General features: G+C 41.9%; 1 protein-coding gene across 1 annotated transcript in view; it reads right to left on the bottom strand.

Moving 5' to 3' along the window:
- The window catches only part of SLC6A4 (solute carrier family 6 member 4), a 124815-nt gene that overhangs the window by 81969 nt on the left and 22249 nt on the right, over positions 1-20597 (bottom strand). The window contains exon 2 of the mRNA XM_075854327.1: positions 7646-8199. Within this exon, the coding sequence (XP_075710442.1) occupies positions 7646-8090 (445 nt within the window). The 5' untranslated portion in view covers positions 8091-8199. The remainder of the gene's footprint in view (positions 1-7645; positions 8200-20597) is intronic.

Raw genomic sequence — 20597 nt, 5'->3', positions numbered from 1 at the left:
TACTGTATGGTGCAGCTATGGGGCATTATACTGTATGGTGCAGCTATGGGGGGCATTATACTATATGGGACAGCTATGAGGGCATTATACTGTATGGGGCAGCTATGGGGGGGCATTTATACTGTATGGGACAGCTACGGGGGGCATTATACTGTATGGTGCAGCTATGGGGGCATTATACTGTATGGTGCAGCTATGGAGGGCATTATACTGTATGGGACAGCTATGGGGCATTATACTGTATGGGGCAGCTAGGGGGCATTATACTGTATGGGACAGCTATGGGGACATTATACTGTATGGTGCAGCTATGGGGGCATTATACTGTATGGTGCAGCTATGGGGGGCATTATACTGTATGGTGCAGCTATGGGGGGTATTATATTGTATGGTGCAGCTATGGGGCATTATACTGTATGGTGCAGCTATGGGGAGCATTATACTGTATGGTGCAGCTATGGGGGGCATTATATGGTATGGTGCAGCTATGGAGGACATTATACTGTATGGTGCAGCTATGGGGGGCATTATACTGTACGGTGCAGCTATGGCGGGCATAATACTTTGTGGGGCAGCTACGGGGAGCATTATACTGTGGTGGTCAGCTATGGGGGGAATTATACTGTGTAGGAGTGCAGCTATGGGGGCATTATACTGCATGGGGCAGCTACGGGGAGCATTATACTGTGGTGGTCAGCTATGGGGGGCATTATACTGTGTAGGAGGGCAGCTATGGGGGCATTATACTGTGGTGGACAGCTATGGGGGCATTATACTGTGTAGGGGGGCAGCTATGGGGGCATTACACAGTGTGGGGGCAGCTATGGGGGGCATTATACTGTGTGATGGATTTATACTGTGGGAGCAGCTATGGGGGGCATTATACTGTGGTGGTCAGCTACTGGGGCATTATACTGTGTGGAGGGCAGATATGGGGAGCATTATACTGTGGGGGCAGCTATGGGAGGCATTATACTGTGGTGGTCAGCTATGGGGGGCATTATACTGTGTGGGGGGCAACTATGGGGGGTCATTATACTGTGGCGGCATTCATGGGGTCTGTCGGACAAGGCAGCTGGGCATAGGCATGCGCAGGGGTCTGGTGGTGTTGGGTAGGGGGGCCTAAGCTGAATTCTTGCACCAGGGCCCATGAGCCTTTAGCTACACCACTCCCAGGCAGAGTGGTAGTAGTGCTCTGCCCGGGACTATGGATCTGGGGTTACCCCTGACAACACTGTCCATATATAGACAGTGACGTCAGGAGTTGTGTGCCACTACCTGGGAGGAGGGTGCTGTGTGCCACTACCTGGGAGGGGGGCTGTGTGGCACTATCTACAGAGGGTACTAAATTTATTGGGGTACAAACTGGGGCCTAAATTTTATATGGGGGCATAAACAGGGCCTAACATCTATATGGGGGCACAAAGTGACGATTTTTGGCATTTTACTGCCGCCGTCAGTTTCCCCGCAAAGGGACCCACTCAGTCTGTGTCGCCCAAGGGCCCACATAAACTTGGAGCCGGCCCAGAGGGGGAGGGTACCTTAAGTAGCCTGGGAAAGCTGGGTGATGGAGGTAGAGCAAGTTTTAACCCCTAGTGAGGGTGTGGTCACAAGCCCAAAGATTTTAAAGAAGCAGATAAGGACATTGGAGAGGTGAGTAACAGTGCTGTTTCTTACTGTCACATCCATAATCCATCTTTGAAGAAGAGATTGACATTCCTTGGAGTATGCCTAAGCAATAAGTCTTTTCATATCCATCCTTAAGTAGAGTAAGGAACTTTTTGGAATAAGAAGTTCCTACAAAGTTCTTTTCAGATAAAATTGTGCTGTTACACTTGTCTTTCAGTGTGGGCTCAGAGAACAACCTGGATAAGTTCGATAAATAATCACAAAATTAAATCGAGAAAATGCCACCAAAATATGTCTCCACTCAGAAAATGCATATTTTATCGTTAGCAGTTCTTTATTTCCCGTATCAAAGTCCTATTCAGATTTGGACATTTAACATCTTGTCTCCTGACTGCTGTGACAGGACTGCCCCTACTGCAAAATCAGATGCATCAACCGTGACAGTGAAAGGTGACTCTGAATTTGGATGAATCAATATGGGCGCTGATGTAAAGAGAGTCTTCAATGTAATATAAGCATCCAGAACCTCAGGTGTCCAAACATTTTTCTTTGTGAGTTGAGTGATTGGTGATTTGATCTTGGAGAAGTCCCAAATTAACTTTCTGTCGTAGTTAGCAATACCAATAAATATTTGAACTTCTTTTTCCGTTATTGGGGATGGCCAATTAAGAACAGCCTTGATTTTTCTAGGGTCCATACTTAGACCTTCTAGAGATATAGTACCCAAGAAATTGAATTGTAGTCTGGTCAAACTCACATTTCTCAAGTTTAATATATAAGAAATGTTCGTTGTAGTACACTGCAGACATGTTTGAAATGCCCCTCAAGATTGTCTGAAAAAATTAAGATATCTTCCAGGTAGGCTATTAAAATGTATCGAGTAAGTCATTGAAAACAATATTGATAAAATATTGAACAGTGGCTGGGGCATTATAAAGTCCAAAAGACATTACAAGATACCTAAATTGTCCATACCGTGTGCTGATGGCAGTCTTCCATTCACCCCCAGTACGTATTCGAACACAGTAAAATGCTCTTCTTGGATAAAGCTTAGTAAATATTTTAGCTGTTCGAAGCCTATAAAGTAATTCTGGAATTAAAGGGAGAGGATATAGTTTTTTTTAACTGTGACATTATTAAGCTCCCTATAGTCAATGCAGGGACATAACATGGGAATTTTCTTCTCAACAAAAAACGAAGGTACCCAGAGCAAAAGATGTAGTTTCAATTCTCATTCATATATTCCCGTAAGCCTTTCAGTTCTGGTTCAGAAAGAGAGTAGATTTCACCAAAGGGTATTTTAGCTCTGGGTAACGGTTCTATTGGGCAATCTTATGAACAATTCTTTTTTCTGACATCTTTTTCACAGACATCTTGAAATTCTTCGTATTGTGATCGTAATGTGTCTTTAACAGAAAGTTTAGAAATTGGGGTGCTCCTTGGTAGTGAAGAAGTAGGTTTAGGCAGACAATTTAGTTGACAATATTCAGAGGGAATAAGTATACAACGTGTTTCCCTATTGATGGATTGTGAGTAGAATGCCAAGAGATTCTCAAAATAATTAGAAACTTTGGCAAAGCATTCAGTTGAAAACTAATAACTTCTTGATGATCAGGCTTGATGAGAACTGCATTATCTCATGTGTAATAGGCACTGATGATAGGGGTAACCCATCAACTTTTCCCATGTCCACGGGTAATTACTTTGTAAACAATGTGATATTATTTAGAGTGAAGGCTATGTCCATGAAATTTTCACCAGCCTCAAAGTTAAGCATAGTAGAACAAGAAATCTCACGTGTTTTAGCACAGATGTGTATAGACTCTGGTACCAACAACTTGTCTTCACCCTAAGCCAGAGGAGAAACAAAATCTAATGTTGAAACCAGAAGATCAGATGTCTTCAGTTTCATCTGTTCTTTTACATCAGCGATTGTCCAACAAATCTTATTTGGGCAATAAATAGCATAGTGCCTTAAATATCTGGAATAAAGGCAAAGATTTTATGTATGCTGTCTCTCTTTTTTTGCTATAGTAAGGGGTTTTCGAATAACATTAATTTGAGAAGGTTCAGAGAAAGATTAAGTATTTTGCTGGATCTTCAGTGTTGATTGACCGAAGGGGAAGGCAGGATAATTTACAAATTCAAGCTGTCTCTCCTCTCTTATTTCAGTAAGTCTCTCATGAATTTGAATGCACAATTAAATTAAGTCCTCCAACTTATTTGGGGTATTCTTTACTTGCTCTGTAAGCCCTCACTGAAATTGGCTCTTCTGGGACTCTAGATTCCACAAAGTATCAGCTACCCCGCAGAAAAATTCTGCTGGGTATTCAGCTACAGAGCGTCTTCATTGCAGCAGATTATGACGTTTAGCTTCAGCTATGGCACAACGAATACAGGGTTGCCGTTTTGATTTTTTCTTTTTTTTTCAGGAGAATTTATCAAAAAATCACGAACAGCCAACATTTTTTATGGACAAATTGGAAGATTATAATGAATTAGAAAGATGATAAGTAATATACATCCATAGCTTAGATAACTGATATGAACATGTTAGCAGCATGTACTGTAAAATAATGATAATTACAATCCCAATAATCTGTCATGTAATTTATGGGCAGTTGGCAATATTGAATGATTAGGATCATCAAAAACATGATTCGTAACAGTGATAAAGTCATCCAACTCATTCGGAAGATTACTATTCTTTACATATGGGTAGATTGATTATGAACAATACCTTTTTTCGTTTACCAATAAATGGAGCAGGCTGCATTTGAAAATATATGCGGCATTGGGTAAGGAAACCTCGCTGATGGTAACGATCACCACTAAACTTTGATGGTAGTGACATGCGTGAACTTGAATTTACGGCTGAGCCATGCACATCCAGAAGTTGTCTTTGCTATTCAATAAGCTCTGTTTGTTGATTTAGCACTAGATTTTGCAGCTGAGAAAATGTTCCAAGATAGGTGTTACCAAATGCTTGTAGTTTAGCAATTTGTTGCTTTTTAGTTGTTGAAAAGGCTTGTTTCAGCGGAGTGGACTCCATATTTGGGTCAAACTATTCCGTCAAGTTCTGTAGCAGATTCGGAGTCCAGTGACTGAAATGATCAGGCAGAAAAGTGATAATAGCAAGCGTAGTCAAGTAAGGCTACATTCACACGAGCGTGACAGATTTACGAGTGGAAAAAACGCGTGTAAATCTGTCCATGTGCATTGCGTTTTTGCATCAGTGTGCTTTGCGTGTAACGTGTTTTTCACGCACTTGCAAGCACTTCTTTTTTTTTCAATGTAATTGATGCATGAAACACGCACAGCACACGGATGTTTTTCACCCACCCATTGACTTCAATGGGCGACTAGGTGAGTTTCACGCAACGGACACTCACTACGTGAAAACTCACGCATGTGTGAATAGCTCCATTGCAATCAATGGGTCCGTGTGCTGTGCGTTGTTTCGGATGAAAATCAAGCTTGTCTGAATGAACCCTGAGGGTATGCTCACACGCTAAACTAAAAACGGCAGAGTAAAAAAACGGCCCATAGGAACAGAACGCCGTTTTTCCCATTGCAATCAATGGGCAGATGTTTGGAGGTGTCCTGCTTCCCACTTTTAGGCCATTTAGGGACGAAAAACGTCCAAAAATAGCCCGTGTGAACATACCCTAACAGTGTAGGATTGTTACACAGATAAGCAACAGTCGTGATAAGGAACCAATCCAAGTTTGGTACACAGATAAGTGGCAACAATTAGTAGCATGAGGCAGAGACATTGTCACAAAAGAATCCAGGTTCGGTAGACAATTAGGGAGCAACAATTTGTAGGGAGGAAGCAAGGCATTAAACTAGAGGCAGGTAGCTCAATAGCCTTACAATCAGGAAGTGCAAAGTCCAGGCTTATATAGGAAGCCAAAAGGGTGAGACCAATCAAGCAATCAAGGTAAGAAATCCAGAGAGGCAAAAATCAGGTTAGGCTCGACAACATATTCAGCAGTGGAGGCGTCCAACATCTCTGATGGCTCAATGAGAAGAGCTACTGGCTGGGACACAGGAGTTTCTGGGTTTGAAACCTGAAACTGTCTATGAACTACTTACAAGATTTCCATCATACTTTACAAACCGTTCCCAACGGTTTTACCGAGATGTGGGGAGATTAAAGACACGCTACTATGTATATTTTGGTCATGTCTTAAATTAAAGAAGTTCTGGAACATAGTAAGAGAGATCATCTCCTCAGGGATCACTGACACTAGATGACCCAGAATTCAAATTTACCTCCCCTCCAGACTGTACAAACCCAATGGATTTGGAGTTGACTAGCATTCTCTACCAGCTCTCCAACTATATGATTAGTCATTTTCTCTCGAATGTAGCCAATGACTGACTCCCTTCCCCACTCTTCCCATTTTTCTTTCTTTTTTCTCCTTTTAACTTACTACTTTTCACCTTGCTTTCAACAGAAGCTAGACACTCTTAGGCCCTGTTCAGATCAGCGTTTCCCTTCCGTTGAGGGGTTCTGTCTGAGGTTTCCATTGGGTTAACTCCTCAACGGAAAGGGAAACGGAAACCTTAGCTTCCCTTTGCATCACCATTGATCTCAATGCTTCATGGCATCGGTTTTTATGGCTAAGCAGCTGCAAACAAGCCTTACATCACCAAGCATAATGCCAAGCGTCAGATGTAGTGGTGTAAAGCACGGTGCCACTGGACTCTGGAGCAGCAGTAACGTGTCCTGTGGAGTGAGGAATCACACTTCCCTATCTGGCAGTCTGATGGATGAGTCTGGATTTGGCGAATGCAAGTAGAACATTACCTGCCTAACTGCATTGTGCCAACTGTAAAGTTTGGTGGAGAAGGGATAATGTCATGGGGTTGTTTTTCAAGGAAAATCTTAATGCTTCAGTATACCAAGACATTTTGGACAATTGTATGTTTCTAACTTTGTGGGAACAGTTTGGGGAAGGCCATTTTCTGTTCCAGCATCACTGTGCCCCAGTGTACAAAGCAAGGTCCATAAAGACATGGTTGGGTGAGTTTGGTATGGAAGAACATGACTGGCCCACACAGAGCCCTGACCTCAACCCCATCAAACACCTTTGGGATTAACTAGAATGGAGATTGAGAGCCAGGACCTCTCATCCAACATCAGCATCTGACCTCACAAATGCTCTTCTGGATGATTGGGAAAAAATTCCCACAGACACATGCAAAATCTTGTAGAAAGCCTTCCTAGAAGAGTGGAAGCTGTATTAGCTGTAAAGGGGGGGGGGGGGACAAATTCTATATTAATGCCTATGGATTTTGAATGGATGTAAACAAAATAGTTTCCATTCCCCCAAATGCAGGTAGAGTTCTTGATAACTGTGAGGAATTGGTGTGCAAACTATGACAAAAAGTTGCATAACATGATACAATAACTAAGCCTTAGTTACATAAAACCAGAAAACCTATTTACAAATGCACCACTTTAACCTTTTATCTAGATATTCTGATACACATTTCACCAGTTTGTCAGTTTCAACCGGTATTGCAAGCACTAACATTTTATTATATATACCTTTAAGCTTAGGTAACTATCAAGGACCATTCACACAATCAGTTACACACAGAAAAACATATGAAACCTGTAGCTGCAGGGAACTGTACGACTGTATATATTGTGTACTCTATGGTGTTATTATATGAGCATTGTATGGCACTATTATATAAGCACTGTTAAGCAACATTACTGGGGTCACTGTAAACTGCTATTGATTTGGCATTGTATCAGAGTATTACGGCCCTTTTACACAGGCCAATAAGCGGCCGATGCAGCTCGTCCCCATACATTATTATCATATCGGCAGCGCCTCTCCCTGTTTAAAACAAAGTGAAGCATAATGAAGGATGACTGCTAAATGGATAATAATTTCATCCCAGTACTTTCAAGATAGAGAGGCTCTTGAAGGTTTACAAACACCTTTTCTGACACAAAAGTAGTTACCTCATAGAGATAAATAATTAAAATACTGACCTCCTCCATTCTGGTAACAGATATAAGGAAATCTCCATACATTGCCCAGGTCCACTGCATAACCAATAACTGATAGGAGAAAGTCTATTTTTTTGCTCCAAGTCTCTCTCTCGCCTAGCTCTGTCTGCAGATGCTGCACTTCTGCTCTGCAGGAGGGAATCACAGTGAGTGTAGGGGCTGAACCATCATCTATTCCATTCCTGGTTCCATTGCATGGGGCATCTGGACTCTGAACTGCTAAGTATTTATTAGACATATGCTCAGATTCAGCCCTCTCTCCAGGACTGGGGTGCACCTTATTAAGCTCTTCAGAAAGACGTAGTGAGGGCTTGCAGTTCCGTAGAAGCTGGCCATCTTTTTTGCATTCTGACCGGGATCTGCATGTCAGGGGTTCTTTTTCAGAACCTAAGGATGGGCTCTCAGTGCAAGCTGGTTTTCTTTCCATCCTGTGGGTTTTCGTAGAAATTTAGCTGAATCCCATTGGCACTTTATATAAATTGTGTGGTTTTCGTATTGACAGTTGCAGTTGGGTGTAAAATCTTCCAGTGCTGGTCCTGCAACCATAAAAAACACAGGGTAAACAGAAATCTCAACAAAAGAAGGGGCTTAAAGGGGTTGTCACAAAATTAAATGTTATACCCTAACCACAGGATAGGTGATAACATGCTGATTGGGGGGGTCCCACCACTGGGACCCCCACAATCACGAGAACGGGGGGTTTCGTTCCTCCGAATGAATGGAGCGGCAGGTCACGCATGCGCACTGGCGCTCTATTCACTGTCTATGGGGCTACCGGACATAGTCAAGTACAGCTCTCGGCTATCTCCGGCAGTCCCATAGAGAATGAATATAGAAGCAGGGTACATGTGCGACCTGCCGCTGCATTCATTTGGAGAAACAGGTGCCCTGTTCTCATGATTGGTGGGGGTCCCAGTGGTCGGACGCCCACCAATCAGCATGTTATCACCTATCCTGTGGATAGGGGATAACATTTAACACTTGGGACAACCCCTTTAAGTTATGTCTTAAATATCAGAATCATTTTAGATAAACCTAGATCCCTTTTGCCCTGAGTAAAGGAAGCCTAGCTACGACTCTGTGAGGAATAACTCTCTTTGAAAGTTCGGAAACTGATACAGATGTGATTTTATTGCTATTAGTATCATTGATTTCTATAGAACAATTTAATTAAACATTGGGGGAAGCACGGTGGCTCAGTGGTTAGTACTGGGATTCTGGATTGAATCTGCCCAAGGGCAACACCTGCATGGAGGTTTGTATGTTCTCTCGATGTTTCCGTGGGTTTCATCTGGTTACTCAACTTTTATCCCTCATACCAAAAACATACAGATAGGTGAATTGGCTTCCTATGAAATTGTCTGAGATGTGTGTTTGTATGAGACAGGGAAATTAGATTGTGAGTGATGACAATATCTGTACAGTGCTGCAGAATATGTTGGCACTATAGAGGAATTAATAAATGCAAATAAATAGGCAAGTTAAATTAAGGTTGACAAGAGAACATGCATGCCTTTGTGAAAGGGATTCCCTAAAAAACACAATACCAAAACTTCCATGTAGCCTTTCATATCTGAGATGAAATAAGAGCTTGTGAGTATATGTAAGTACTGACCTGTTTAGAAAGAACTAGCAAATGTGATGTATGAACGATGCCAATAAAGCTATGGTCCCTTGGTCTGCCATGGGAATTGTTAGGGTAGGGAGTATTTATCGGGATAGGGTTCAGATATGCAACATAATTCATATGGTTCAGTTGTGCAGATTTTTCCAATTGAGACATGCTCTTAACACGCAATTTCTACCTGCTGTTACTACTATATCACAGTACCACCTAACTAGTATTCTGAAATCACAAGACCCTAAAGTCCTACTATCGGCACTGTATACCCTTTTATTGTCAGCCAAACTTGATTCTACCACTTTACCAGCTCATGCTAACTGGTTGTCCTGTATTCCAGACTTAACACCAAATGGACTGATGTGCTAAATTCTTACTCAACTCTAAGTTAAGTGAACTTAGATGTGATCGGTAACAGGTGGATCCGACTTGCTGACACTGAACCAGTCAGTGCTGCTGACCTGACGGATACGGATTTGAGTGCTAGATACAGCTGTTCTGTATACAGGATACCTAAAGAAGCTGTATTTAAAAAAGTAATTTTTTTTTTAAATACAAAGTAATAAGAAAGTTGCACCAGACTCAATGATACACATTTTTGTAAAACACGTTTTCAAAGGTGTACATAGCCTTTAAAGCTTTGTTCATTGAAGCAAATAAATGTTTCATCTTATCATATGCTATTTGATGTAATTGTTACATTGATTTTTCTTACTGAAAAATCAAATTGAAAATAGAGAATTCGTCATCCTATTAACTGTAATTCAATGTGGCTGTATGTCTCTGTACTGGAATCTCCCAGTGTCTTGCTGCATTACTGTATTATTCAGTTACTGTGATTCATACTGCTCTATGACATGAGGAGGCAGACAGCTATTGCCAAAAGGCCTTGTCATTTCTTCATCATTGCTCCTTAGTGGCTTCCAACCAAATAGTTTATACTATATAACAGTTCATGTAGAATGAGCATCTGTAATCTCCTGGGCAAGATAGGTGTCAAAGATTGAAATTAATATCCATTTAAAAAACCTGGACGAATCCCTCAACACCATTGTCTCTTTTGGAAAAAATGTAGCCATCTCATATAGTCTATCATCTATCTATCTATCTATCTATCTATCTATCTATCTATCTATCTATCTCTCTCTCTCTCTCTCTCTCTCTCTCTCTCCTCTCTCTCTCTCTCTATCTCTCTCTCTCTCTCTCTCTCTCTCTCTCTCTCTCTCTCTCTCTCTCTCTCTCTCTCTCTCTCTCTCTCTCTCTCTCTCTCCCTCCCTCCCTCCCTCACTCCCTCTCTCTATCTATCTATCTATCTATCTATCTATCTAACTATCCATGTCTAGAACTTTTTTTGTTATTACATATAGCACTAAAAGTTCAGGATCTGGCAGATGAGACCCCCATGAACCTCCGAGTGGGACAGCTTTGAATTTGGCTGTTAATAGAAAGACAGACAAACATGGAATTCATTGTCTAGAAAGTTTCTGAACAGTCATTCAAAGTGTCAACTTTAGCACTTGGGATCAAGTAACTTTAACCAGTTCAGGACCGGGCTATTTTGCGCCTTCAGGACCAGACACCGTTTAGCCATTTTTAGCACGTGTTAGTTAAATGGCTATAACGTTTTTATTTGTTGGGCTAACGACGTGATTTTTGCGACGTTTTTTCCGTAGACAATGCAGGTTTCATTTTTTATCGTTTTTATAGACACCTTTTTTGCGATTTTAGAATTTTTATTCATAAAGTTTGAAAATAATAGTAAAAAAATAAGCTTTTTTACGTTTCAGCGTAATTGGGTCAGCGCTAGCGTTACAACAATGATTGTCGGGGGGGGGGGACATGTTTTTTTGGGGTGGGTATTTTATGTGTATTTATTATTTAATTTTTTTTTGCACTTTACTTTATTATTTTTTTATTACTATGGTCTGACCTTTGGGGAACTTTATATATATTTTTTCTTTCTTTTACACCATCTTTTCCACTGTAACTGGAGCTGCACAGCAGCCCCAGTTACAGGGGAAATCAGCCCTCTCATAGTGACGATTGTCACTAATAGGGCTGTGCTGGGTCTTGTAAGACCCAGCAGCAGTCTGTCACTAACGGGACCCGGCGATCATGTGACCTGTCACATGATCACCGGGAGGAATAGAGACAGCGCCGCTGCTGCTGTCTCTATTCCTATACACAGCGTTCATTGAACGCTGTGTAAAAACACATCGGAGAAGACAGAAGCAGTGAAAGCTGCTTCTATCCTCTCCTCAGGGTCCCCGGCAGTCACTGACAGCCGGAGACCCGACATTCAGCTGCCCGATCGCGCGGGCAGCAAGTTAAAACCCGAGCCGTAAAAAGTCTATGGCTCGGGTTTTAAGGACCCTGACCGCAGGCCGTAAATATACAGCCAGCGGTCGGGAAACAGTTAATGAAACTATAGTAATTCACAAGCTTAAAGCATACCTAACTTTACAGGTGACTTTTCAGAATAAGCTGTCATATGTGGAATTCACATGAGGAATAACACTATTTTTGCCCATTATATGACTTGTATTCTGCCTTTTTTTTTTTTTGCAGTTTTCCCCTCTGCAAGTTCTATCTCTAATTCTGAATTGTCTATGAGCTAGTAGGCATAGCCTAACGACTTTCATGTCTTCTATACACTGCACACCTAGAAGAGGAGAATCCTGCTCTCCTATCTCTATCTATCACATGATTATAGAAGCTGCAGCAGCGTGGAGGAGATTATACAGCAGTAATGAGCAGTGATGCTGAGAATCCAGCACTGGGGCAACGTAGAAATCTTACCAGCAGCCTGTGTCCTTCTCACTCTGCTCCTGCTTCCCCTCCTCAACCACTCCCCTCTTCATATACTTGCATGTAGTGTGTCTGTTGCTGACTCACTTTCTTTCTGCTCTGTCCTCCTGCTGCCCCATCCCCTCTCCATAGACTTGTATGCAGCATGTCTGTTGCTGACTCACTCCCTCTCTGCTCCCTCCTCCTACTCCCTCTCCCCTCTCTATAGTCTTCTATAAACAGTCAATAAAGTGACACACCCCCACCTTCTGCAGCCATCAGTTCTGCTCTGTAACCAGGGCCGGACTTTGCTTGACAACAGGGGGTAGACAGCAAATTACAGGAAGGGAGATACTTAGTGGCAGTAACTTCACACAGATTTTGTATGGATAAAACAACTAACTTTTACCAGTAAGTAAGTTGATCTATATCAGGTATACTATTAGATTAGCATATGTTGTTTGAACAGTTAGTGTCCATATAAAGGATGTCTATATATTCGACTGCTTTCACAACCCAGTCTCTCATGGATCCTACTTTAAGAGCATTTAGTGATTCCTCTGTAGGTCCCTTTACATGGGCGGATTTCTGTTCAAACCGAGTGCCGATGAATGATAAAACAATCGGCTCTCGTTTAACTGGTTGCAGACACAGGACGAGTATGCTCGTCCTGAGCGGCGAGCACTTCGCGCATTAGGACGAGGATACTCGTCCTGTGTGACAGCCGTCTCTGCGCGCGATTGAGAGCGGGGCAACGGCTGTAATACACAGCCACAGCCCTGCTCTGACAGCGGAGAGGAGAGAAACATCTTCTCTCCGCCGTTAACCCTTTGAACGCCGCGATGAAAGCTGATCGCGGCATTCAAAGAGGGGGGACTGCATATTGATCGCGTCACAGAAAATAACTGTGACGCGATCAAAGCCCGCAACTCATATGGGCAGACAGCCCAGGGTCCATTGAAGGACCCCAGGGCTGTCTGAACATATTTCCTGTTGTTAGGGCATACTGAGGTATGCCCTAACAACTGCCTGTGTACAATCAGTGCACAGGCTAATGTACTGGCATATAGATCTATGCCAGTACATTACAGTTCCAAAATCAAAATCAAAATGATAAATCCCTTTATGGTATTAAAAAAAAAAGTTAAATGAATGTAAAAAAAAATTAATGATAAATAAATAAATAAAAAGAAAAAAAATACACAGAAACACACATTTTTTATAATAAATAAACTTTTTAAAATATAAGTCCCAAAACATGAAATAATATAGACATATTTGGTATCACCCCGACCGTAACTACCTGTACAACAAATGTATAACATTATTTATGATCGGTGTATGGTGTAAAAAAATAAATATTAAAACTGCAGCGGAACTGCTTTTTTCTGCATTTTCGCCAAAATAAAAATTTATAGAAATTAAACGATAATGTATTTGTACCAAAAAATTGTACCTACATAAAGTACAACTCGTCCCGCAAAAAACAAAGTCTCATACAACTTCATCGTACAAAAAATAAAAGAGTTATGAGCGTCGGGATCATGGCTTAGTACTTTGTAAACATTTTGATCATGTAAGGTTAATTTTAAATGTTTCAATAAATAAATGTATCTATAAAATGTTTTAACTATGATCTGTCAAACTTCTCACAACATCCACTTGAAAGAAAAACAATTATACACTGTAGCAAAATACAAGAGGTTTCATTCTAAGGGTATGTTCACACGGCCTATTTACGGACGTAATTCGGGCGTTTTTGCCCCGAATTACGTCTGAAAATAGCGCCTCAATAGCGCTGACAAACATCTGCCCATTGAAAGCAATGGGCAGACGTTTGTCTGTTCACACGAGGCGTAAATTTACGCGCCGCTGTCAAATGACGGCGCGTAAATAGACGCCCGCGTCAAAGAAGTGACCTGTCACTTCTTTGGCCGTAATTGGAGCCGTTATTCATTGACTCCAATGAATAGCAGCGCTAATGACGGGCGTAATTGACGCGGCGTTCAAGCGCCTGCACATGCCGGTACGGCTGAAATTACGGGGATGTTTTCAGGCTGAAACATCCCCGTAATTTCAGCCGTAACGGACGCCCTCGTGTGAACATACCCTTATACAAGAGCAAGTCAAGTGTCTCAAATACTGACAACTCTTCTAAAGAAGACTGCAACTGCTTAGGCTATGTTCACATCTGGGTTGTGTTATTCTGTTGTTCTGCTCAGTCAGAGGAGCAGAACAAGGGAATAACGGAAGCAATGGTTCCGTTGCGCAACCCATTGACTTTAATTGGCTTCCCGTCAGGGCGTCTGTAATTTTACTGGAGACAATAGTGTAGTATGCTACGCTATTGTCTCCGGTAATCTGCCGTAATCTCGGCCGGATCTGCAACAGAGGTCGCTAACGGTGCCTACGACGCAGATGTGAATGAAGCCTTATTCAGATGAGTGTTGTTAAACTCATCCGAGTTCAGTCAGTGAACAACGATTGCATAAGTTTGCATCAGTTTTTTTCTGCGATTGCCTTCAGTTTGTCAGTTTTTTCTGTCTGGTGTGCCATTTGTGTTTTGAAAACTAAAGAATAACCGCAATTGTCCCAACCTACTGAAAACATCCCCGGGATGACACCATTTTTTATTGTTTATAGCATAAAGAGCATTGTGAAATATTTCTCGAGCATATTTTTGACATTGCTCTATTTCTATATGCCTGAATTGGCCCATTAACCATCATTTGTCAATGTTCAGTCCAGGTGCTGTCTGTTCTACACTCAGGCAGCAACCAGGCATGAAAATTGTTAGTCTAACTGAGCTCCTAGCTAATAGGTATATGGCATTAGTAAATGAGGATTTTCTAATCAGAACCTCTTCTAATTGTGGTTAATACGAAGCTGTGCAGAAATTTAGAAAAAACTTGTCACATTTAGCAAGAGTTATAAATCAGCGATTTACTATTCATGTATTTCAGTAGCCAATGCATGTGCATTACTACCTTGCAACTATATAATGTGTGTATTAGTGTGTGTCTATATATATATATATATATATATATATATATATATATATACACACACACACACACATATATATATATATATATATATATATATATATATATATTCGCATAGTGCATCCTGGTGCCATCTCTTCCCCAGATACGTGGTCAAGAAACAGTCGCTAACAAGTTGCAGCGAGAGGCATAGTCAGGAAACAGTCCAAGTTTGGTAAACAAATAAACGGCAACAGGTTGTAGTGTGAGGCAGAGACGTGGTCTGGAAACAGTCCAAGTTCAGTACAAAAAAGAGCAGCAACAGCTTATAGGGGGGCGGCAAGGAACTAGACTAAAGGCAGGTAGCTCTATAGTCTGGTAATCAAACAACAAGCCAAAAGCATGAAACCAATTAAACTAGGTAACAGATTCAGCAGTGGAGCTGTCTAACATTTTAGATGTCTCAATGAGAAGAGGCACTGCCTGGGACACAGGAGTCTCCTGGGTTCAACTCCACAAGACTATTCAAGGTGTCTTGAGGTATATAATACGAAGACAGCAGTAGATCCTGTAAATTATGAAGTGGGGCCTCCATGGATCAGACTTGTTTATTCAAGGACATTCCACATATTGAGATCTGGAAACTTGAAGGCAAAGTCAACACATTGAACTCTTTGTCATGTTCCTCACACCAGGGTGCATTATCCTGCTGAAAGAGGCCACTGCCACTAGGGAATACCATTGCAATAAAGGGATAGATAAGCAATATTATTCACTTCACCTGTGGTTTTAATATTATATCTGTATATGTGATGTATTTATTTGAATATTTATTGTAAGTGAACAGTTTATTATAAACACTAGTGCTAAGGCTGAATTTATTCTGTGGTTATTTATCTTCTCAAATTTTATACCAGAACTAACAAAACTGTTACAGCAGTGAAACATTTATTTTTTTTAAAACGTACAGTTGGAGTGTTCCTATCAGTGATGCCTCGGTCTCTCAGCTGAAAGGAAAAACCCTTCATGTCACTGTCATTCATTCTCCGATCATCATTGAACTGCTTCATATTAGTTTCCTCGAAGCATTATTTTCTTATCCCCCTGGCAGCACAGGAGTTTAGGTCCCGGTGACTAACCAAATTACTAAACAGCAATTGAATTTGCCATGTTGAGATCCAAAGCAGAAGTCACATTAGGGGCTTGTTTAAAAATATCTTGGATATGTCATTTCAAATAACTAGAAACATAAAATAGAGATAATACTTGGGATGAAATATGTTATTGGAAATTTTTTTTTGGTTTACCTTAGTCTTTAACCCTTTCAGGACCGAGGATCATCGATGCCTCAATGACCAGCCCCATTTTTTCAAATCTGACATGTGTCTATTTATGTGGTAATAACTCTGGAATGCTTTTGCCTATCCAAGAGATTCAGAGAGTGTCTTCTAGTGACATATTGTACTTTATGTTAGTGGAAAAATTTGGTCAATAAATTCATAGCTTATTTGTGAAAAACACCAAAATTTGCAAAAATTTGCAAAAATTATAATTTTTCTAATTTTAAATGTACTCTACTTGTAAAACAGATAGTAATACCACACAAAATTGTTGCTAATTAACATCCTCCATATGTCTACTTTATATTTGCATTGTGTTTAGAACATTATTTTATTTTTCTAGGACGTTACAAGGCTTAGAACTTTAGCAGCAATTTCTCACATTTTCAAGAAAATGTCAAAAGGCTATTTTGTCAAGGACCAGTTCAGTTCTCAAGTGGCTTTGAGGGCCTTATGTACTAGATAGACCCCATAAATCACCCCATTTTAAAAACTGCACCCCTCAAAGTATTCAGAACAGCATTAGGAAAGTTTATTAACCCTTTAGGCGTTTCACAGGAATTAAAGCAAAGTAGAGGTGAAATTTAAAAATTTCATTTTTTTTGCCGAAAATCATTTGTAATACATTTTTTTCTGTAACACAGAAGGTTTTACCAGAGAAATAAAACTCAATATTTATTGGCCAGATTCTGCAGTTTTTATAAATATCCCACATGTGGCTCTAGTGTGATAATGGACTGAAGAACCGGCCTCAGAAGCAAAAGAGGACCTAGAGGATCTTTGGGCCTCCTTTTTTTAGAATATATTTTAGGCACCGTGTCAGGTTTGAAGAGGTCTTGTGGTGCCAAAACAGTGGAATCTCCCCAAAAGTGGTTTTGGAAACTACACACCTCAAGGAATTTATCTAGGGGTATAGTTAGCATCTTGACCCGACAGGTCTTTTGCTATATTTATTGTAATATGTCTGTGAAAATGAAAATCTACTTTTTTTTCTGAAAAAATATACATTTTTTTAATTTTTACAAGGAATAAAGAATAAAAAGCACCCCAAAACTTGTAATGCTATTTCTCACGATTACGGCAATACCCCATATGTGGTAATAAACTGCTGTTTGGACACACGGCAGAGCTCAGACAGGAAGGAGTGCCATTTGGCTTTTGGAGCGCAGATTTTGCTTGGTAATAGTTCTGTTTGGGGTTTTGCTGGTATTTCAGTTTATAATGTGGTGGCATATGTAAGCTGGGCAGAGTACATCAGGGCATAATAAGAGGGTATAATAATGGGGTAAATAAATAATTCATAGATGTGTGGCCGGTGTCGCACTGATAAATGGTGCCCAATCTTATCCGCTTTTGGACACTCTGCACAATTTCTGTCGTTATATTCTGAGCGCCAGAACTTTTTTTTATTTTTTCTCCACCGGAGCCGTGCGAGGGCTTATTTGTTACGTTACAATCTGTAGTTTTCATTGGTACCATTTTAGGGTACATGTGATTTTTTGCTCAGATTTTATTCTATTTTTTGGCAAGCAAAGTGACAAAAAAAACATACATTTTGACAATGTTTTTTGTCCTTTTTTATTTTTACAGTAATCACTGTGCGCTATAAATGACATTTTACTTTATTCTGCAGGTCGGTACGATTACGGCGATACCATATGTATATAGTTTTTTTTATGTTTTGTTGCGTTTGCGCAATAAAATCACTTTTCTATAAAATTATTTATTTTTTGTGTCACCATATTCTGAGAGCCATAATTTTTTTATTTTCCAGTCAAAAAAGCTGTGTAAGGGCTTGTTTTTTGCGGGACGGGTTGGAGTTTTTATTGGTATTATTTTGGGGTACATGCGAATTTTTGACGTTTTATTTTTTTTCCTATAATAAAAGACTTATTATAGGAAAAAAAGCATTTTTTGTTTTTGTAACTTATAACTTGTATTTACACTTGTATAAAACATTTTTCTAACCTTTTTTTTTTTTACTTGTTTTACTTGAAGACCTGCAGCACTTTCCCTGCGATCACATGACCAGGACCTGAACCAATCAGGTCCCGGTCATGTCTCCGGGACCAGAGGCAGGGGTTAACAGCGCGATCCGGGTTTCAGCACTACTCTGAGACACCCGGATCGCGCTTTTAACGCCCACTGTGAAGTCACGTCGGCGCTGCACAGAGCCCAGCAAGCGCCAATGTGAATTTACTGTGGGCGGTCAGGAAACAGTTAATAATGGTGATCATATTCTCTGTAGCCGAACCAATCGGTTCAGGCTGTGAGAGAACAGGTTGCTGGGGAGCCGGGGACACTGACACAGCCAGTGTCCGAGCGCTTTCCACAGCGCTATGCCGGCTGGAACGTAGATCTGTATATTCACACCCTGACCGCACGGGGTATGTGCGAAAAGGACTTGAATCTACAGATTGTCGGCATGAAAGGGTTAAAGCATATCTCTCACTTTAATATGCATATTATAGGGAAAGGTCCTTTCTCCTATTAGTCAAAATGGCACAAAAAATATTCTGCCGTTTGGGTAATAGGATTGATCCAGGGGCGTAACTAGGAAAGACTGGGCCCCATAGCAAAATTTTGACTGAGGCCCCCCATCCGCTAGGTATTACACAACCTCCCCCTTGTAGATAGTGCCTCCCTATAGATTCCACCACACAGCGCCCCCTATAGATAGCACCATACACAGCCCCTGGTAGTTAACGTCTTACAGCCCCAATCCCTCCTGTAGATAACGCCATACAGCCCCCTGTAGATAACGCCATACAGCCCCCCTGTAGATAACGCCATACAGCCCCCTGTAGATAACGCCATACAGCCCCCCTGTAGATAACGCCATTCAGAACCACCCTGTAGATAACGCCATACAGACCCCCCAGTAGATAATGCCATACAGACCCCCCTGTAGATAACGCCATACAGAGTCCCCCCTGTAAATAACGCCATACAGAGTCCCCCCTGTAGATAACGCCATACAGCCCCCCTGTAGATAACGCCATACAGACCCCCTTGTAGATAACGCCATACAGCCCCCTGTAGATAACGCCATACAAACCCCCCTGTAGATAACACCATACAGAACCCCCCCTGTAGATAACGCCATACAGAGTCCCCCCTGTAGATAACGCCATACATACCCCCCCTGTAGATAACGCCATAGAGACCCCCCCTGTAGGTAACGCCATACAGACCCCCTGTAGATAACGCCATACAGACGCCCCCTGTAGATAACGCCATACAGCCCCCCTGTAGATAGCGCCATACAGCCCCCTCTGTAGATAACGCCATACAGCCCCCCTGTAGATAGCGCCATACAGACCCCCCTGTAGATAACGCCATACAGACCCCCTGTAGATAACACCATACAGAACCCCTCCTGTAGATAACGCCATACAGCCCCCCTGTAGATAGCGCCATACAGCCCCCCTGTAGATAACGCCATACAGCCCCCCTGTAGATAGCGCCATACAGACCCCTCCTGTAGATAACGTCATACAGACCCCCCTGTAGATAATGCCATACAGAACCCCCCTGTAGATAACGCCACACAGACCCCCCTGTAGATAACGCCATACAGACCCCCTGTAGATAACACCATACAGAACCCCTCCTGTAGATAACGCCATACAGACCGCCCCCTGTAGATAACGGCATACAGCCCCCCCAGTAGATAACGCCATACAGACCCCCCTGTAGATAACACCATACAGAAACCCCCCGTAGATAACACCATACAGACCCCCCCTGTAGATAACGCCAAATAGCCCCCCCCAAAAAAAAACGGCCTATAGTTTGTCCTACAAAAGAGATGTATCCCCTATCCACAGGACAAACCTCGGACCTCCGGAGTCTGCGCAGTTCAATAAAAATGAAAGGTGCGCTGGTCACGCATGCGCACGAGCGCGACCAGTGCACAATTAATTTCTATGGAGCTGCAGACAGACCCCGGAATTCCGAGGTCTGTCATGGAGAATTTCGGGGGACTTTCGGTCCCCCGTTCTCCTTATCGCTGGGCGTCCCAGCGATCACACATGCATCCCCTATCCTGTGGATAGGGGATGCATGTCTTTTGTAGGAACAACCCCTTCAGTGGCGACGCACTGTAGCAGCCATAGCGGCTGCTAGCGGAGCCTCCGGCCATGGGGGGGCCGTGTCGGCGGGTGGCACGGGCCCTCTCATGCTGCGGGCCACGTAGCAGC

The sequence above is a fragment of the Rhinoderma darwinii genome, chromosome 2 (genome assembly GCF_050947455.1).
Source record: "Rhinoderma darwinii isolate aRhiDar2 chromosome 2, aRhiDar2.hap1, whole genome shotgun sequence".
In the NCBI taxonomy this organism is placed as follows: domain Eukaryota; kingdom Metazoa; phylum Chordata; class Amphibia; order Anura; family Rhinodermatidae; genus Rhinoderma; species Rhinoderma darwinii.
This window is presented reverse-complemented; position numbering and strand designations above follow the sequence as displayed.